The sequence below is a fragment of the Microsporum canis genome, genomic scaffold, assembly GCF_000151145.1.
Source record: "Microsporum canis CBS 113480 supercont1.7 genomic scaffold, whole genome shotgun sequence".
Taxonomy (NCBI): Eukaryota; Fungi; Ascomycota; class Eurotiomycetes; order Onygenales; family Arthrodermataceae; genus Microsporum; species Microsporum canis.
In genome coordinates, this window is record NW_003299163.1 from 548,212 (window position 1) to 567,039 (window position 18,828).

Below are 18,828 nucleotides of genomic sequence, written 5' to 3' on the forward strand. Positions count from 1 at the left end.
TTCGATCATAAGCAGACGGGCGATAATATCGACGAGATTATGATCAACGGAACGGACCAAGTAGCCCAGTATCCAACTAGTTGCAGAAGAGATCCAGCGATCACTGGGCCACCGATGACGCCGGTCATCACGAAAGTCATGGACAGCCCCATTGTCTTGCCTATATGGTCCATTCCAACATTATCCACCATCGTTGCAAATCCAACAATCCATGTGGCACTCCCAGCTACCCCTTGCAGGAGCCTCCCTACAAAAAGGGCCCAGACTGCATTTGTCAAGTTAGCGTTTTCCCCAATAAACCTGCAATGTCTTGAAAGGCGGATGAGTCCAGAGCCTTACGAGAAGGGGTACAAGCAACGAGAACGGTCCCTGCAGCGCATGCTACCAGAGCTATCAACAGCGGTATCCTCCTATTGGACGTCTTGTCTGCAAAATGGGCGATGATGGGCGCTGCAACGAGGGTCATAAAACCGTGGATAGCGAGTAGAGAAGAGGTGAGGCTCTGCGTTTGAGACGGGTCGATTTTTAACCGGACTTCGAGCATGTAGCTCAAAATCGGAACCAAGAAGCCATAGAGAAAGGTGTCTGCACGGAAACGATGTTAGAAAGCTGGAAACTAAAGGCGGGAAAGCAAAGCCTTTGGGATGAACGGGTAGCACGTACCCGCAAACAAGGCCAGAAATACGATAGAGAGGATAAACGTCTTGGACGACCGCCATCGGTATCCCCAGGGTTTTTGGGCGTGTGTGACCATCATGTCGACTGTTATGCAGATGTGTAGGACAATCGTCTTTCTTCGAATCCCTCTACTTTGCAGGATAGTAAATCACATACATCTCAAATCTTCTTTCCCGCCGATTTCTTTCAAAAAAAAAAAAAAAGGAGAGAAGAAAAAGAAAGAAATCGAAAGGATCTACTACTATGGAGTATGTATGTAAACATCGGACAAGGATCCTCTAGCCGAGGCCCTCCTATAGTTTAGAAAAAGCCCCACACCCAAAATCTGGTACTTCTATGTATAGAGAAGCCCCACCGCGGCCGAGGAGTTTCCGACGATCTGGTACCTGGTATTAGCTACCCGTCAACCTTGAGCATGACTTTATCCGCTCTTCAGTCTCTCACGACGTCAAGGAGTCAGCGTTCCAGAGGGTATGGGCGTTCTTGCTCGCTAATCCATCGCTTTAGACAATACGGAGTGGTATTTGGTCCAAATTTTGGGCGTTCATGCAACTAACGATCCCTGTCCGATCACCAAGCGTCTAATCCCTGTATGGCCACTGATGGGCAAAAATTCGAATGTCGTCTGCAGCCGTGTAAAGATGCTCAATCACCTCCTCTTTGATTTCTTCGAGGATCTTCTTGACTTCTTCGTAGTTTTCATGTTCGATGACGCCTTTGTACGGATATAATGGCCCCAGATGCTCTTTTATCTGCGTTGCAATTCTCGTGCTGCGACTGGTCGCTTCTTCATCATCGTCGATTTCTGCAATGTCGGCCGGCGAAAAGTTCAGAGGGAATGGGACATGGTTTGCATCTGGACCTTTGGGGGCGTATTCCTGCCAGTCTTCTCCCATCTGTGAATATATAGTGAGGAGAGAGGACTCTCCAATTGTAAAAATTTGACGAGACAAGTCAAGAGATAGACCAATAGCAGTGTGTTTAAACAGGACGGCATTATAATAACCCGGGTTCTTGTGTTTTAATAGAAGGCGCCATGCAACCACCGCAGACTTATCCATGTAATCCTTGTGTACTGCCTTTTTCTCAGTGCTTTGTAGCAATTGAAAATTATCAGGCAATACAGGGATTTCAAGGTTGTCGCCAACATCTGGGCCATCATAGTTCACAAATGGAAGGTCTAAAGGCTGGTCAAACAGTGGTGTAATAGGGGTAGATTGCCAGTCGATAATTCCAGTTATTTCGGTAGGTTTCTCCGGGTTCACATATATGTTCTCGTGGTGAAAGTCAGTGTGCCAGAGATGGGCTTTCAGCAGAGCTGGGTCATTCGGTAGGAAAACTTCTAAGGATTTCAAAGAAGACTCTAATGCCTTCACCTTTTTCTCGACGGTAGGCAAATAGAGTGGGCGTGGTCCGTATATTAGTAGTGTCTGCCTGGGGAACTGCAACGATCGAGCGGCTTGGATCTCACGATTGGCAATTGCCTTTCTATATTCCATAACCGTATTCCCTGTTTTAAACCGATAAGCCATATGGTAAGTCGAGCAGCTAATGGGATAGCTTACAAGGGCCTCGATCACAGCGAAGAGCACCCCGCCCATGTAAAAACCACTCATCATGAGAAGCCGGTCCCACGACAAATCTGGGATTTTGGACTTTATTCCCTCTCTTGTCCATATATAGACAATCCGCGGGCAGAGTTTCTACATCTCTTGCATAGTACAGACTTCCAAATCGTGAGAATGCAACAGACGTCCATTGATTCTGATACCTGAAGATATTAATGAGAAGTTTCATCTTGTCACTGCCTGAAAGATGTTCCCAGGCTTTTCCCAAAGGAATACCTACAATCTTCTCCATAATGATAAATTCCACTCCCACGGTATTGCTATCATCAGCCTTTGAGCTCCACGCATAGACTCGCGGGGTTGGTGTCTGGAGTACAGTTCTCATCTATTCGACAAAGAGAGAGAAAATGGGCGAAAACCACGTCAGCAGAACAATCAAACTATACAATTTCGCTCGAGGACATACAAACTCCATTGTTGCAACCTCGCTAGCAGTTGTGAGATGCGGTGTGATGGCAACTGGATTAGGGACTTTGCCAACCGCTTGTCTCCCATCCTCAAAGGTGAACAAAAAAGCTTTGTTGAATAGGCCTTCGGCACATTTTTCGATATTGATGACCTCTTTTGCCCCTACAGCATTTGCAGCCAATCGAGCAAGTTCATTCATATCAAAGCGAACATATCGCTGTTGCATTTCCTCGACCTCGTTGACAACGAAACGCCCCCGAGTGTAGTTGAAAAAATGATCAATCGAGTTCCAATCTACTGCAAGTTAGTGTATAAGTACACAATGCAGCTTGAAGATTACCCTTCTTCTGCGTCGCCATTTTCCGTACAGCCTGCATGAAAAGACGATTGAAATGCCCCTGGTGACCAGGTTTCCTGGAAAGCATTGTGGAAGAAAAGGGACACGGAATACACTAGAAATCAACAAAAAGCAGCATCACTCCCTCCTCCAGTACGAGGACATCATGGATTTCGTGATTCATTCAGTCCTTCAGATGTTAGAAAGTTAAAACTGCAAGAAGGTTTTATGACTAATCACTTTAAATGTTAAACGGGAAAACTATTATCCGTTATTCCTTTTTCTCTGCTGGTCAAATTATCAACTTTCATATCAACTTCAACATTAACAACATCGAGTCGACATGCTCGTCCTCGTGTCTATATCAAGAGCATATAGATATGAGCGAGCGGGAATGTTGGATATGGCGCCATGGAACCTTGTCAAGTGCTAAGTACAACTTGATCCGCTGCTGCCGTTGCATATGGTGATGCCAACCATGGTAGCCATTAACGGGTCTATGGCTTAATCTTATATACCTAAGAAACTCCTAGGTATTGCATTAACTGCTCCTATGAGCGCTCCTTACCCCTATGGCGTTACATTGCGAGTGTATCCGAACCAGTGGCCAAACTGGCGATTTCCCCGGTTTATCTCATATCTGCTATGCAGTAAACAATATTCGAAGGCTCTACCAATCTCCTGAATCGTGGATGGAATCCACGGCTTTGACCGGCTTTTTAGCTGTCATCTACCTGGCTTACATTCCACCGGATCCGGATACCGTCATCTGTATATATAAGAGGCTTTTTCCGCCTTCTTTAATGCTTTTTTGCTTTCATCTCGTTTTTTAACGCAAGTTTACTTTCTACGCTCGTCAGCTTCCGATATTAGGAAGATAGCCTATTTTTTGTCTGCTTTCCTTTCCGATGATTACGCCTGCTCAGTCAATTTTTGCCTTCAGTGGCTCTTGCGATAAACAGTCTACTATTATCACCACTCAAGCGTCCACTATTCATTCCTAGGACTTCTCTATCCCATTCCTTCATAAAATATTACCAAAATACACGCATCGGCGTCATATCCATCTCTTATTCTGTTTTTATTCCGACCATTTCCGCCGCCGCAATGGAATACACCTCTGTGGAAAGTTCGCCGGCAAAGGGTCCTCCAGAACAGAGCCTCATACGGTGTATTTTACCCGAACTAGGGCGTCTCAGATGCTCCATGGTCACCTATCAAGAAAGAAAACATTCAATGGTCTCACTACCCCTAGATGTTGTTTTTCTCATCGCCGATCAGCTGAGCCCTGTTGAACGCACAATGCTCTGGCTTACATGCAGGGCATTCCACCACTCTATACCCATGAAGGGCCATCACCCTATTGCTTGTCCTCGCGCACGAATGCGGGCCATGCGTCTCCTGTACGACTCTTCCCTCATCCCATACTTTGGCCATAGCAGCAGGTTCCTATGCCGGACGAGAAGTAGGCTAAATGTTAAAAAAGCCGTGGATAACAAAAAAAAGTGCTTTTTCTGCGATTACTTCTCCAAAATGGGCAAGAATATACACTGTCCATTTCATCCGCCAATTGAAAAAGGCCCTCGTTCGCTCAAATTATTTCGCTCAGTCAATCCTCGCGATCGAGCACTGCAGGTCCTGACAAATAGCCACCGTTTAACCCTGGAAACATATGTCAAAGGCTGCATACCCGGGTTGGTAAACAATTTACTTCCTCTCAGGATCAATTGTCTCAGGAACTATTTGCCAGCGTCGTGGTATGAGGAGATTGCGGACATGGCGATGGTTTACCAGGCCCGGGTTCGCCGGTACAAACATGATAGAGAGATCAAAGAGGCCAAATATTATCATGAGCCTACACATTGGGCGCAGGAGAACTGGCGCATAAAATTCGCAGAGATGAATATTTGGACTATGTTTACATGCAACCACTGCTTGAACGTTTTCCCAAATAATTCACCGAAGCATGGCGCTTGTATTTACTGCGGCTGCTCCGTTTGTGGTTGGTCTGAACCGAAGATTCTTCGAGTTTGTGATCCGGGAGACACTCCAAGTTATATACTTCTAGGGGCAATCGCAAGCATCCCTCGATGAGATGACAGGGCTTCTGGCGCAACGGAGAGGCTATGGGTTAGATAAAAATGGTACAAAACTGCCGGCAAGGTATCCAGAGGATAGGGTTGATATTTCGCATTTTTTTTTATCATATTAGCGTTTGATCCCTTATTTACATACATGTTATATAGATTCTCCCTATTATATACCTAACTCTTTATCTAAGCTTGTAATTTTATAGTTATTGCTGCATTTTCGATTGTCCTTTTGTTACTTTCCTATGTAGAGATCCTTAGCCCCTGGGTTAAATAATTAAGATTTTCAAAAGCTGAAGCCTTCATTACTTGATAAAGTCGTTTTATCTATTACGTACAAACAACAGGTCAATATTGATATTTGCAATGTATTACTCTCTGGCTAAGGAATGTAACGTTCAACTATAAACATAATAAATATCATCTGATCGTCCAGTCGCATCAAGGCAATTACTCCTAATCAGGCCCCTCCTTTCTAGGTCGCTAACTTGCTTCGAATCCATCTCATTAACCGCCTCTCATCCAGAGACGGCTTCGGATAGTGCTGCTATAATAGCAATTTATGCGGTGCACTGTGCGTAAAGTGGAACTTCAGAGCACAAAGCTGGTGGTGGAAGGGTCCAGTCGTTGCAAAGGGTGTTGCAAGCGGTGTTCTCTGGCACGAAAACGAGGAACTCGTAGTTCTTGAATGGCAGACGGAACTGCTTGTTGACGTCGTTGTTGCGGGGGCTCGCCTTGTAGCCAGCACGGCAGGCGCAGTGGAAAGTAGATCCAGTGTTAATGCAAGAGGTGGTGACGTCGCAGAAGTTCTTGCCGGAGATGGGGTTGCAAGTGCCGCAGACTGGGCGAGAGTTGCGGTTGGCAAGACTCTGTGGGAGGGCTGCAGCCAGGAGAGAGGTGCTGGCCAACAGAATGGAGGCGGTGGTCAAAAGGTTGAACTGCATCTTGAAAGATTGCTTGATTATATGTTTGGTTGATTGGTTGAGGGTTTGTTTAGCTCTGTTGCTTCGATGTGTTTGTTGCTTGTGTGTTGGATGATATTTTTCATGAATGAGGAGCTCAATGCTCCCTTTTATATCCCCCCATGAGCGCCTTTTTGCTCAGCCCCATGAGAGATCCAGGATAGGCAATGGGAATTGTCTCACTTCAGCAACAGCTATTTGCCCCATAATGCTACCCTGCGGAGCCCAAGAGCGGATGGTGATGCCTGGCCGGCTCGGTAGAGTTTACCTCAAGTGGCTGCTGAAATGTCAGGGCGAGGCAGTGTCCCGAATGTGCCTAATGTTTCTTCAATTGAGGAAGCACACAGATTCGTATAACCAATATTCTGTACGGCTGCCTGGATCTGAATCATATTCGGCTCCAAATACGGAAATGATCTCACATTTTCAGTACTTGCAGGAATATGGAACAGGATGCAGCTGTAAAAAGGAATTGCTCCTTCGTAGGCTTGAGAGCTAACAGCGGTAAATGATTAACCCAAAGGTGCTTTGGTGAAACTATTATTAGAAACACTAGATAATATGGCATTAGCCAAGCTCTCAAGGAATATCTTACCAAGCTGTTGCACTAAAGAAGAATAGTTGATAAGGCTTATAGCTCAGTGAACCACAATTAGGATAAAATCTCCTGATGCTCAGCGCTATATATCCTGCACAACCGAATTCACCGCAGATTTTCGCCTTTGGGCGATCAGGTTGAGTGTGATATCATCGTATAGGTATTCAGAAGCTGAATATGACCAACAAAGGTCAAACTGTGTTATTCATCTCAAATGGAATGTCAAAGGCGTAGTGTTGTGAATTGACTTAAGAGGCTCAAAATCACCTGGCTTCCATCCTTCGTCTCGGCCAGCAGTCTCCCAGGGTTGTGATACCTGAGAAACATTGGGTCCTGCGTCACAGAGAGCAATGCAAAAGAGGATACATGCGCTCCACATGAGAATAGCACGTTTATGTGGTGATCTAGAATGCGGGCCATCCAACGGTAAACGCATCCTATCATTGGTGCCAGCAAACGTTCCGAAGTTTTGGCTTAAGCATGGTAATGCATACCCGAAGGCGAGAGTATGTTGGAACAACATTTCCATCTAATACCGTATAGCCATGGTAGCTATATTAGATCTAGTTGGCTACCAGTCCGGAGAGTTCAAATAATACGAAGCTGTGGCTTTGTTCTCCTAGAAAGAATGCTTTTCTCGGTCATAGCTGGGGGTATCTGAATGGTTGACCCGAGTCCTGCAAACGCCTTTTCGTCTGTTCGGATGCTAGCGGCAAGCCTACCAGCGTCGTCTTCTGCTCATTCGTCCTGTTTCGTAGGGTGCAGCCTCTCATGGCTACGAGAAAACGTCGCTAAGCTGAGACATCTCGCTTGCGGACGTTGAACTACTTGACAGCGAAAACTAAGTTGGGTCGATGAAGTCATCGAAGCGAAAACTAGTTCAGCCTTAGCGTGCATCGATTCCGGGGTAACCAACCCTGTTCCCAGAACAGCACAGGCACCCATGGTATATGTGGTGTTGATATTTCTATGAATAGAGGCAGCGCTCGGCCTATCGCTAGGGATTAATCCTCAGCTAGCTCCTGCGATGTGTGATTGTGATTGTCGGCGCTACTTGACCGCCCCAAGGTGTGTAGAGCAACTAGATGGGAGCCTCGTATCCAGAGCCATTGACAAACGACAGTGTACTGCGGGTGTTGTAAGACATACCCATACACTAAGCATTCAGGTAGCTGCTGCTATAAAGGATCTTGCAGAGGAACCCATGATCCCGGGACGTTGCATTGTAAAGCACCATTTTACTGCTTCATCGGGGAGCGAGGAGTTTAGTTAGGATGCGATTAAGAGAAGAAAACAAAGGCTTATTAAAGGACTAGGTTGATCTAACCATACGCTCTTTGTTTTGCAATTCGTGAAAAAATTAATTAAAATCCTACAAATCCATTGCATCGCCTCCAGCTTCGATGAAAACGAGCCGAGTGCCGTTTCCACTGACTTGCCAGACCTGTAGAAAGTATACCAGTTAGCAAAGTGCATCCATGTTACAGAAAGGAGTGAAGGTACATATATGTGCCGGAGGAGAAAGAATAAACATACACTGAGCTCCGCGTATTCGTCAATTGCCTGGCTGAGTTGATCATCCGTGAATCCTTTCGCAACAACTCGTTCCCGGATCCTCTTCATGCTGAGTGTTCCTTCATCTTCATCGCCAATAGCAGCCGCACCGCTCTCCCTCATTGCGCAGATGAGATTATAAATCTTGCTTGTAGGACTGTGATCCACCCCAGATTGCGAGTCCTGGTGTAAGCTGGACTTACTGACTTCGATTAATCGGAGGGCCTCGTCGATGTCCTCCGTCACAACACGCTCACTGAAGCGGAGCCGGGCAAGGGCTTGGGAGAGACGAAGAACACCAAGTAATGTTCGTGGCGTGACATGAGTGAATTGTTTTTTGCTTCCTTCTTCTAGTTTTTGTTGTTTGCGCATACGGACATATGCACCTACCATGTATTCCGAGACACTCTTCGGTACCACGGGCCGGTATGTTCGTGCTTTAGCGATGTACTGCCGTACTTCTCCGGGAGTGAAAACAACCTCATCGGCACTAGCTTCAGGGTGCTTGTTGTGCATGTGGACGTAGGCAACATGGTTAGCGAGTTCTTCGTCGGAATCGCGGGAGGGAGTATCAAGCATAAGGAAGAGAATATCGAAACGAGAGAGAAGTGCAGCAGGGAGATTGATGTTTTCGACAGGTGAAATTCGAGGGTTATATCTTCCATACAGCGGATTGGCTGCTGCAAGAATAGAGGTGCGGGCGTTGAGTGTCGTTGAAATTCCGGCTTTGGAAATCGAGATTGTCTGCTGTTCCATGACTTCGTGGATAGCAGTCCTGTCTCCGTCGTCCATTTTATCAAACTCATCAATACAGCAGATACCATTGTCTGCAAGGACAAGTGCACCGCCTTCGAGGACCATCTCATCTGTAACAGGATCTCGCATCACTGCTGCTGTCAGACCAACTCCACTGCTTCCACGTCCAGTGGTGTAGATGGCGCGAGGAGCTACCTTGGTGATGTATTTGAGAAGCTGGGATTTTGCAACACCAGGGTCACCCATCAAGCAGATGTTGATGTCACCACGGATACGCATTCCATCCCCCATCTCCTTTGTGACACCACCAATCAAGAGAAGTAGCAGAGCCTTCTTAACATCAAGGTGTCCGTAAATCTCTGGTGCAATCGATCGTGACAGATACTCATACATGTTTCCTGAGTTTGCATGTCTAGTGATCTTTCTCAGCGTTCCTGGGTCCATGACAAGATGATCATATGCCTTTTTATGCTGGGTTATATGCTGGGCTTCAAGGTATGTATCTGTTAGTAGACCGGCTTTAATAGCTCGGAAGCCAGTATAAGGCGTGGGAAGAAAAATTCCGGCAATATCAACATTGTCCCCAGGGTTCAATTGTCGGGCTAAGCTGCCCAGCAGATGTACCGTCAGTGTGCGAGGGATATGTCCGATAGGTACTTGATCTGCCATCTCTTGTATCTTGGCCTCCTGGAATGGAACAAACTTCGACGCCCGAGTAGACAGAAAGAGTTGTCCCTTGGTATTGTTCTTTGTACATTCATCCGATAAACATTCAGTTAGCGGAAGGAACTGTTTTGTGGTAATCGGCTGGAATACTTCTGATCCACAGCGATCGCAGGTATACGCATTGATCGTGACAGATGGCTTAACATCCGAAACTCGGGTGGTAATACCCCTGACTGTGATTAATTTTCCAAGATGAGCTCCACGGACATCTCGAACGGCAAAGGCTTTGGGGTTCAGATTGCTACTCGATCCAGATGGGGTGATGGGTTTGATATTGAGTGTATATCGTCTGGTCAGTTCGAGTGGGAACGTAGACGGCTGCATGCCAACATCTATGTCTGCTTCTAGAGCCATATTCATGGCCTCATTCCTTCGTCCACGTTGGGAAACGATAACATCAATTACATCATCCTTAAAGCTGAGAGAATGGATGAACCGTGTTAGCCCCGCCCTTTGGGTTTTGATACTGTCATCTGTGCACTCACGTTACTTCTGCGCTCTCTTTGGGCATTATTTCGTCAACTGCTTCCGAAATCACATCAATATAACGTTTTGCATTGTTTGTAATTCTCTCTGCAAGATTTGAGTGTGGCCCCTCGGGGGCCGATTTCAGGAACTAACGGGAGTTATTCATTAGCCTTCCAGGCTCAAAACGAGGGCGATAAACGTCCATTCCGGTAACGTACTTTATCCAAATCGTCTAATTCTATGACAATATGGTTCCTGACTCGATCTGCGACCTCCTGGAGTATTGCCATATACTTGAGCTTGGGTTCACGCTTTTGCCTTGTTCGTTGATTCTCTTCACCGTCCTCCTCCATTTCATCCAGCGCATCAAGATCATCTTCATCAATGTTGAGATGTGAAATCGCTTCAGTTGCGGAAGTTTCAGAAGCAGATTGGCTGGATTTGAAGTTCTGGAGAAACTCTTTCAGCACATTCTGTTCCTCCTCGTAGTTTATTTGCAGGCGGAGGGGAAAGAGCGCCATTTTTGCACGCGCCGAGGGTAAACGCAGCAGGAGGGTTTCACGCAATTGTATAGAGAGGAAAAATACGCCCAAGGCACCGTTATCAAGAGTAATTTAAAAGGGCGATAGTACGCTACCAATTGCTGGTAAAATCGCAAACTCTTGTCTGTGATTTTGTTTTGTTGAAGCAATCGCGAAATTCGAAACTCAAACAAACTCTCATCAAAATGATAAGCGCGCGCAAAACGCGATCAAGAGACGCGACGCGTTAATATGGCCGAACTGGGTTTAGTTTATTATGTTTAAGTTCATTAGTAATCACGGAGCGGAATAAGGCTCGGTCCGTAATTTTCGGCTTTTCGGAGTCGGAAAAACTGTTTATGCTCGGGGTCACGAGTTTCCCGCGTGCATCCAAAAGGTCAAAAAAGAAAGCTGGAGAAGCCGCAAGCTTCGTCGTCGCGCAAGAAGAAGCAAGTTGATAATATACAGAGATGCTGCATGGTGGTCTCTGGCTTGCTTGATGATAACATTTCCTGCGCTGCCCGTCACTTCATCCAGCTTGCCAGGTAGTTTGTGGGTTCTCCAGTCTTCTATATAGCTATGGCTCCCGGCAAAAGAACCCCTACTCTGGCAGAGATAGCCCTTGTTCCTTTGAAGAGTTGCCTTGTCAACCTCCCTTCGCCGCTTGTTTCACTGTTAGTCAATGCGAATACAGTAAGTAGGGTGTCTTATGCTGTGTATGATACAATAATTAACCTGTAAATTAGCCCGCGCAAAATGTTATTGTCCAGATCCAGCACAACGGCCCATCTACGTCCACGTCCAATTCTGGCAAAACTGGGCAGTCAGTCCAGAAATCAGCACATGTCGGATGGACTGGAATGCCTAGCAAGAGGAAGCTGGCGCCAGTTGTGACTCGAGATGGTATCAATGGCACAAGGGGACAACCCAAAGACCAGGATGTGGCCGTACTAGAAATCGATTCCACCTTTGGGAGGGTATTGGGCCTAAGTGATGGGCAGAAGGTACATTAACACTTATTTTTTTATATTGGGATCTATGGACCTTTATTAACCTTGATCTTCAGGTTGGAGTACTTCTACACTTGGATCCGCCAGTCGCCCACACTGTGAACATTGAGCCTTTAACCCCTACGGACTGGGAGAGTATGCAGCCCTCCTTGCATGTATTTCCGTTTGTATACAATCCTGACCGTTCTCACATATAGTCATCGAGCTGCACGCCAACTTCTTGGAGCTCAACCTGCTATCTCAAATCAGGGCCCTTCCTAACCCAGCATATACTCCTTCTGCTGATCAAGACGAGCACACGCATCCGCTAACTTTACACCTTTCACCTACCTCCACGGCGAATATCACTATCACATCACTCACGCCACAAGCCCCCTCAACATCGCCTTTCGCCAAAATTTCACCTGATGCAGAAGTCATCGTTGCGCCAAAGGTCCGCCCAAAGACCGGGAGGTCATCCCACAGTGGAAATAGGAGTATAGCCAGTACTGGCCGCCGGAGCCAGGGAACAAGGAGTGTCAGCAGTGTGCAGAGGCCGAGGAGTAGTCAGTCCGAGTCTTCATCGCGAGGAGCTCTCTTTTTGCGCGCCGTAGACCGGAAAGCTGCTTTGAACTGGTTTGACGAGGACAACGAGGCAGAAAAGAACGAGGGACTAAGGGTGTGGATTGACCGTGATGTTTTATCTAGGAATGAGCTACGAGGATCTTCTTGGGCTTGCGTTTCTATTGTACGACCAGCTGCCCTTCAAGCGCCTGTCGACCCACAGCAACAAGCTCAACAGAAGGAGCTGATATCCCCTGAAGCCGGAAACATCTCTCGAAAGCTGGTAGCAAGGCTTCTCCCTTGGGATGAGAGCCCGGACTCCGAGCATGTTGCCCTTTCTTCTCTTTTATGTTCTGCTCTGGAATTTGACGGCTTGGTTGGTGGCATCGTTCGTATAGAGGCTGCTCCGCCCCCAATGCAGAAACCATCAGTGAAGACAGTCAAGATATTCCCTTTTGGAACCGACCTGTCAAAAAAGAAAGATGGATTTAGATTTGGCGGCGACTCGGCTAGCTTCCGGGATGCTTTTGTTGAACGATTAAAAATGGTTTACGGGAGCCCTGGATCAGACACAGGCGTTTTAAGCGGCCCTATCACAGATGGGATGTTTTTGCCAAAACTAGATGATCAAACGAGGACTCTAGACTTCGATGGAGGGATGGTCAAATTTGACCCCCCGTTAGAGGGAAGTTCTGTAGATGCGAAACCAGCATTCAGCTGGGTGCTAGGCTCTGAAGGCAAGATTGCCATTGAAATACAGGGAGCAATACCCAAACCGCCAGACCCATCATTCCAGCCTACACCAGACGACGAAGTTTTGCCCCTTGAGATCCCTAGGTTAGTAGGGATCAAACCCGTGATTACGAACTGCATGTCAAACCTCACCCGTTCCTCTTCGATCCTTCTCACCGGTGGACTAGGATCAGGCAAGACATCCCTTGCTTATCTGCTTGCTCACCAGCTACGAGAGGATTATCTGTTCAATGTCACATATTTCCCATGTCGAAAACTACTCACTGATGAAACCCGGGTTTCCTCTATCAAGGAAACTCTACGGCGACTTTTTCTTTCAGCTTCTTGGTGTGCAAGACTCGGCGGGAACTCAGTTGTCATACTAGATGATCTAGATAAACTGTGCCCTGTTGAGACGGAGCTCCAAGTGGGCGGTGAGAATGGCCGAAGCCGCCAAGTCAGTGAGATAGTTTGCTCTACTGTTCGGGAATTTTGCTCCGCCTCGTCGCCAGTCGTATTACTGGCAACTGCTCAGGCAAAGGAGTCATTAAACAACGTCATTATTGGTGGCCACGTTGTTCGGGAAATTATCAGTCTGAAGTCTCCCAATAAAGATGGACGAAGAATGATACTCGAACAGTTAACAAAGGAGGATAAAACCTCCACACTACATGGCGACCTGAATGGCCATGCTCACAATCCGAGCTCTTCATCTCAGGACTCCTGGTTGAACCCATCAAATCCCACATCACGGCCTGGATCCTCCGGCCATTCTGATGGGTTTGTACTAAGTAGAGACCTTGATTTTCTCGACCTAGCCGGGAAGACTGACGGCTATATGCCTGGAGACCTGGTCCTCCTAGTTTCCCGTGCGAGAAATGAAGCACTGATCAGTGCGGTACAAGATACCACATCTTCATCCACAGTCATATCCCTTGGCACAGAGGATTTTGATCGGGCATTGAAGGGATTCACACCCGCATCCCTGCGCAATGTCACTCTTACGTCCTCGTCAACCACATTCTCTGCAATCGGTGGCTTGCATAGCACGAGGAACACACTCCTAGAAACCCTACAATACCCCACGAAATACGCACCGATATTTTCTCAGTGTCCACTCCGACTTCGTTCGGGACTTTTACTCTACGGGTTTCCGGGGTGTGGGAAAACCCTCCTTGCTAGTGCGGTTGCTGGAGAGTGCGGTCTCAATTTCATCAGTGTGAAGGGGCCTGAGATTCTTAACAAGTATATTGGTGCCAGTGAGAAAAGTGTGCGTGACTTGTTTGAGAGGGCCGAAGCTGCGCGCCCCTGTATCCTCTTCTTTGATGAATTTGACAGTATTGCGCCGAAGCGTGGTCATGATTCCACCGGCGTGACAGACAGAGTTGTCAATCAGCTTCTTACACAGATGGATGGTGCAGAAGGTCTATCGGGGGTATACGTGTTAGCGGCAACCTCTCGCCCAGACTTGATTGATCCGGCGCTGCTTCGGCCAGGCCGTCTTGACAAGTCATTGCTATGTGACATGCCCAACCATGCTGATCGAGTTGACATCATCCAAGCTCTGAGCGGAAAACTGAAACTGAGCGACGATGTAATGTCCCGACTGTATGAAATTGCCGGCCGAACAGAAGGGTACTCTGGCGCCGATCTGCAGGCCGTTGTATATAACGCTCACCTCGAAGCCATCCACGATGCTTTGGGTGACCGAACACCAGCTCCAGAAAGTGGATCAAAGTCTTCCAAGAAGTCAAACACATCATCGACCGAAACCAGTGAAAAGCCTACCAAGACCTCACAGGTTAACAAACCCTTTATCCAATTCCTATACGACTCCAAAGAACACACTCTCGCCACGACATCCAAGGGCGTGAGAAACACATCCCTTGACCCACCGGCTGTCATTGCAGCTAAAATTGAGGAACTTAAAAAGGCTCGTTTACGTCAAAGACAGGCGCAGCGCAGCCATATATCTGATGCACTGCCAAAGGCGAATCTGAATAACGCTTCCGGCGATGCAGGACTAGACGATGACGATAAAGATTCTGATGAGATTAGTATCGAATGGACGCATATCGAGAGGTCACTTGCTACTACTCGCTGCTCCATTAGTGCTGTAGAGAGGAAGAGGCTAGAAAGTATATATCGCGAGTTCATCGTGGGTAGAAATGGAGAGATGCCCACGGGTGAAGGTGCGAGAGATGTTGGAGGCAGGACAACATTGATGTAATTTATATATAAATATATTATTGATTCATTCAGTGGTACTACAATGTTAGTTCTACATATTGTAATTTGGTGGTTTTCTAGTTTATTGTAGATAATCTATGGTGACAGCTCTTGTCAAAGTAACTGACCACGATTTCATCGCGAATGTATACTAAATAAAACGTACCCGAGAAGATAATTATTCCCAACTAATCCCGGAAGCTGTTTTAAGTCAAGGTTATTCAGGCTCAAAAGGAACCCGTAGCATATCATATAATAAAATAGCAACTCGATACGGAAGAAAAGCAGGTGAAAACCAAGTTGTCAAACAGAGCCAGTGAAAGAGGATAACGTAAATGCCATTCTCAAGGAGTAGTTCTCGAGTTTGCAATCCCTACTACGAGTATGTCAGTTGCGCCAGTACCAGACAGGTCATCCATAACGGTTGCAATCTGTTTCTTCTCTACCATGGCGCTGACGGCGACCCAACCCTCTTCTTCCAAAGCAGTAATGGTTGGAGCACGTTTCCCAGGCGTTATTGCGCAGGCTTTGGGCAAGATGCTGCGAGGGATGTTGTACTGGCAGAGCACATATTTTTTAGCAGCTATAGATGACATTAGCATTTGTGGTTGGTCTTTTTTTCTAAAGTGTTGCAATGAACATACTGATAACACCACGTATTCTTGGAAGAATGAGGTCCACTAGGGGATTGGTGCTGTTTCGTGACTTGACAAGTACAGCATTGGTGTTGATGACTGTGTCGATAGCCTTGAGGCCAGCCGCTTTCATGGTTTCGCCGGATTCTGTGATTGCACAGGTTAGATAGGTAACAGTGATAAAAGCAGTGTCCATGATAACGTACCGACTAGGTCGACGATTCCGTCTGCTACTCCCAGAGCACAGGCTGCCTCTACGCTACCACCAACATACTTGATCTTGGTCTTTATATCCCAGGTTCCATCCTCCTTTCTCTGTGCGCCTTCTAGCTTGGCAAAGTATGATTCCGCAAGGCCTGTGAAGCTCGTGACAACATTCTTCCCAATGAGTTCCTTGGGTTCAGATATCGGGCCCTTCTCTGGCACTTGGACCTGTAGCTTGCATCCTCCAAACCCAAGGTCGAGTATCTCCTCTACACCAGACTGGTGACCTGGCAGGCCACGGATATCATATTCAGCTACCTGATCCTGTCCTGTGATGCCTAGATCAACTCGCCCTTCACCAACGAAGGTAGGTATGTCTGCTGCTGGCAGGAAAATAAGAGCAACTGGAAGATTCTTGACCAGAGCTATATCCAAACGGTGTTCCCTGCGGAACTGAATATCTGAGCCATCTAAGAGATCGAATGACGCCTGTTGGAGACGGCCCTCTGTGTTGTTTTGATTGTGTTAATTGGCCATGCCTTGCAGCCGCAGCAGCATTCTACTGCTACAGCGGTGGAGGGGGAGGTTGAAACTTGCTCTTGGGCAGTGCAAAAAGCAGCCGGCCTTCTAGACTTTATTCCCACCCGTCAGCGTTCCCGTCCTTTCAGAGCAATAGATCGTATATATATGAGCTACTCACTGGTTTACCAAATCCATTTCGACGGACGTTGCAAAGTAAGATGGTTGGAGGAGAGAACGAGGTGTGAGTCAGTGAGCAATTGGGCTTTGATATATACTATGGCGGGTCAAGATGCGGAGAATGCAGCTGGTGAAACGACCATGTAGTACCTACAGGCCCTGGAACCCCCCTACCAACTATTAAATATATAGTTATTAAAAATGTCAAGCTCTTACTCGAGATACGAAACGAATCCAATCGCGGCCGCAGGAAGCTTTCGAATCAGCTTTGATAGTTTCTAAGGTCTTTTTTCTTTTGGCCCGCCATAAAAAACACGTGAAACCAGGCTTTTTAAAAGGTTTAGAAGCTTGTTTGCGCCACTTAATCTATTTAATTTAATTGCTCTGAGAGAAAAAGTTGCAGATGGATGTAGAAACCACTTGCTATATGCCAGATGCTGGGTAATATCGTCTATGTAAACAGCCGGTGTATACTTTGTACATATTAGGTTGGCCTGGTCAGCCAGCCATATCTGCCTTTATCTACCAATGGGAAGGCATGTACACTTGATAATGCAGGGTGGTGCAGGTAACCTTGCTGCATGATGTCTTTCGATGTATAAATACACCCCAGCGCCTCGAAGACGACTATCAAACTTCCGTGTTATCACCGGCCTTGTCAGTCAAGATGTCAACCGAAATTTGAGGGGCATCTAGAGTTCTCCTGCATCTAGCTGATTTTGGAATATATGTGTCGTCTGTCGCAGCTTCATCGCCGTAGTTTAACCAGTCTCTAACAGTTGTTTTTGATCTCAAGACCATGACGGTACTCCAGGTTTGGAACGCTGCCATTAGATTCCTATGGAACAGTACGTCAGCCCAGACCTCTTTCAATGGTTACTTACCATATATGTGCTCATAAGAACTTTCGTAATAGCGCAACCAGTAACAGCTGCAGACCCTCCAAAATGAGCATCTAGCAGGGTACCATCCTAGATATCTGCCAGTTCCATTGCTGAGCCAGGTACAGTACTATAAAGCATATGTCAGACTCATCGTAAAGATCATATCATTGCCATCCTCGAGAGGTTTTTCTTATGAGAGCCTTTCTTAGGAGGGCCTTTCTTAGGAGAGATGATGTCTGATGCAGATGCCCCACCTTCCTCATATAAACTAGGGCTTAGGGCTAAAGTCCATATCAGGCTAGTGCGGGATATCGGGTAAACCTTCCGCCGACCCTCACCGCCCAGCCCGATCTGGCGGTCGCAAGTCGGCAGAAACTGCTTCCCACAAACCACCAAAATTTCGAACTCTTTTCGATCAAATCGCGAACTTCGAACAATCTTTCACCTTCGACCACCTCGACCACCGCAGCACGAAGCCAACATCCTCCAGCTCTCCCTCCGTCACTCCATCCACAGCCGCCCACCATGGATGCTGGCAAAGTTCCCGCCAAATACGCTAAGGTGACCAGCGTTCTCGGTCGCACCGGTACGTTCAACCCAGAGGATAGAAGGGACAGGAGATAAGGGGCGGATAGCAGAATTGGCAGAGAAGAACAAATGAAAAAAAAAAAAAAAAAGGCGATGGATTTGGTCAAAGGATGGAGGGCTAATTTCTTGTTCTCTTTGCGTGAAATAGGTTCCAGAGGAGGTGTTACTCAGGTCCGCGTTGAATTCATGGACGACTCCAACCGAAGCATTATCCGAAACGTCAAGGGACCAGGTATGCGCGGCCTTCGATTTAAAGCATAATAAATTTGTCTCTTTTGGGGAAAGCCATGATGAATTGGTTTTGATCATAAAGGATACATAACTAACGAAACTTGGTCATAGTCCGTGTCGACGATATCCTCTGTCTCCTCGAATCTGAAAGAGAAGCCCGCAGACTCCGATAGACGGAAGTTGCTTGGTGATGGCCATGATATAACGGAGGGGTGTTTCTAACTTGGGCGCGATTTCCTGTTACTACTACTGGTTCTTAATTCGAAAACCTTTCTGATGTCTCAAAAATAAACGAAATCGAGAGCTTCAAGACAACCACTTCCGTTCACTCAGCCGTTTTTTCTGAA

General features: G+C 46.8%; 9 protein-coding genes across 9 annotated transcripts in view; 3 read left to right on the forward strand and 6 right to left on the reverse strand.

Moving 5' to 3' along the window:
* MCYG_07379 (membrane transporter) overlaps window positions 1-757 on the reverse strand; it is a gene marked incomplete at both ends in the record, with an annotated part of 2,311 nt that extends 1,554 nt beyond the window's left edge. Inside the window, 3 exons of the mRNA XM_002843550.1 lie at window positions 105-265; window positions 301-585; window positions 664-757. Of these exons, the coding sequence (XP_002843596.1) occupies window positions 105-265; window positions 301-585; window positions 664-757 (540 nt within the window). The remainder of the gene's footprint in view (window positions 1-104; window positions 266-300; window positions 586-663) is intronic.
* A 502-nt stretch (window positions 758-1,259) lies between these two features.
* Window positions 1,260-3,073, reverse strand: MCYG_07380 (phosphotransferase family protein; the record flags this gene model as incomplete). Its single annotated transcript, XM_002843551.1, has 4 exons — window positions 1,260-2,188; window positions 2,244-2,631; window positions 2,713-3,008; window positions 3,055-3,073. The coding sequence occupies 4 exons, from the start codon at window positions 3,071-3,073 to the stop codon at window positions 1,260-1,262; spliced, it is 1,632 nt and encodes a 543-aa protein (XP_002843597.1).
* Window positions 3,074-4,158: 1,085 nt separating this feature from the next.
* Window positions 4,159-5,145, forward strand: MCYG_07381 (uncharacterized protein; the record flags this gene model as incomplete). Its single annotated transcript, XM_002843552.1, has 1 exon — window positions 4,159-5,145. The coding sequence occupies one exon, from the start codon at window positions 4,159-4,161 to the stop codon at window positions 5,143-5,145; it is 987 nt and encodes a 328-aa protein (XP_002843598.1).
* A 550-nt stretch (window positions 5,146-5,695) lies between these two features.
* On the reverse strand, window positions 5,696-6,097 carry MCYG_07382 (yeast phase specific protein; the record flags this gene model as incomplete). The annotated part of the gene is made up of 1 exon (XM_002843553.1): window positions 5,696-6,097. One exon carries the CDS (start codon window positions 6,083-6,085, stop codon window positions 5,702-5,704), a length of 384 nt encoding a protein of 127 aa, XP_002843599.1.
* An 809-nt stretch (window positions 6,098-6,906) lies between these two features.
* MCYG_07383 (uncharacterized protein) lies at window positions 6,907-7,474 on the reverse strand (the record flags this gene model as incomplete). Its single annotated transcript, XM_002843554.1, has 2 exons — window positions 6,907-7,230; window positions 7,424-7,474. 2 exons carry the CDS (start codon window positions 7,472-7,474, stop codon window positions 6,907-6,909), a joined length of 375 nt encoding a protein of 124 aa, XP_002843600.1.
* Window positions 7,475-7,857: 383 nt separating this feature from the next.
* MCYG_07384 (DNA replication licensing factor CDC47) lies at window positions 7,858-10,726 on the reverse strand (the record flags this gene model as incomplete). The annotated part of the gene is made up of 5 exons (XM_002843555.1): window positions 7,858-7,942; window positions 8,078-8,145; window positions 8,238-10,155; window positions 10,223-10,353; window positions 10,424-10,726. The coding sequence occupies 5 exons, from the start codon at window positions 10,724-10,726 to the stop codon at window positions 7,858-7,860; spliced, it is 2,505 nt and encodes an 834-aa protein (XP_002843601.1).
* A 579-nt stretch (window positions 10,727-11,305) lies between these two features.
* MCYG_07385 (peroxisome biosynthesis protein PAS1) lies at window positions 11,306-15,241 on the forward strand (the record flags this gene model as incomplete). Its single annotated transcript, XM_002843556.1, has 4 exons — window positions 11,306-11,419; window positions 11,473-11,730; window positions 11,793-11,871; window positions 11,934-15,241. The coding sequence occupies 4 exons, from the start codon at window positions 11,306-11,308 to the stop codon at window positions 15,239-15,241; spliced, it is 3,759 nt and encodes a 1,252-aa protein (XP_002843602.1).
* Window positions 15,242-15,584: 343 nt separating this feature from the next.
* MCYG_07386 (ATP phosphoribosyltransferase) lies at window positions 15,585-16,796 on the reverse strand (the record flags this gene model as incomplete). The annotated part of the gene is made up of 5 exons (XM_002843557.1): window positions 15,585-15,823; window positions 15,885-16,022; window positions 16,082-16,583; window positions 16,643-16,706; window positions 16,780-16,796. 5 exons carry the CDS (start codon window positions 16,794-16,796, stop codon window positions 15,585-15,587), a joined length of 960 nt encoding a protein of 319 aa, XP_002843603.1.
* Window positions 16,797-18,187: 1,391 nt separating this feature from the next.
* Window positions 18,188-18,654, forward strand: MCYG_07387 (40S ribosomal protein S28; the record flags this gene model as incomplete). The annotated part of the gene is made up of 3 exons (XM_002843558.1): window positions 18,188-18,248; window positions 18,399-18,482; window positions 18,593-18,654. 3 exons carry the CDS (start codon window positions 18,188-18,190, stop codon window positions 18,652-18,654), a joined length of 207 nt encoding a protein of 68 aa, XP_002843604.1.
* Between the last annotated feature and the right edge of the window lie 174 nt (window positions 18,655-18,828).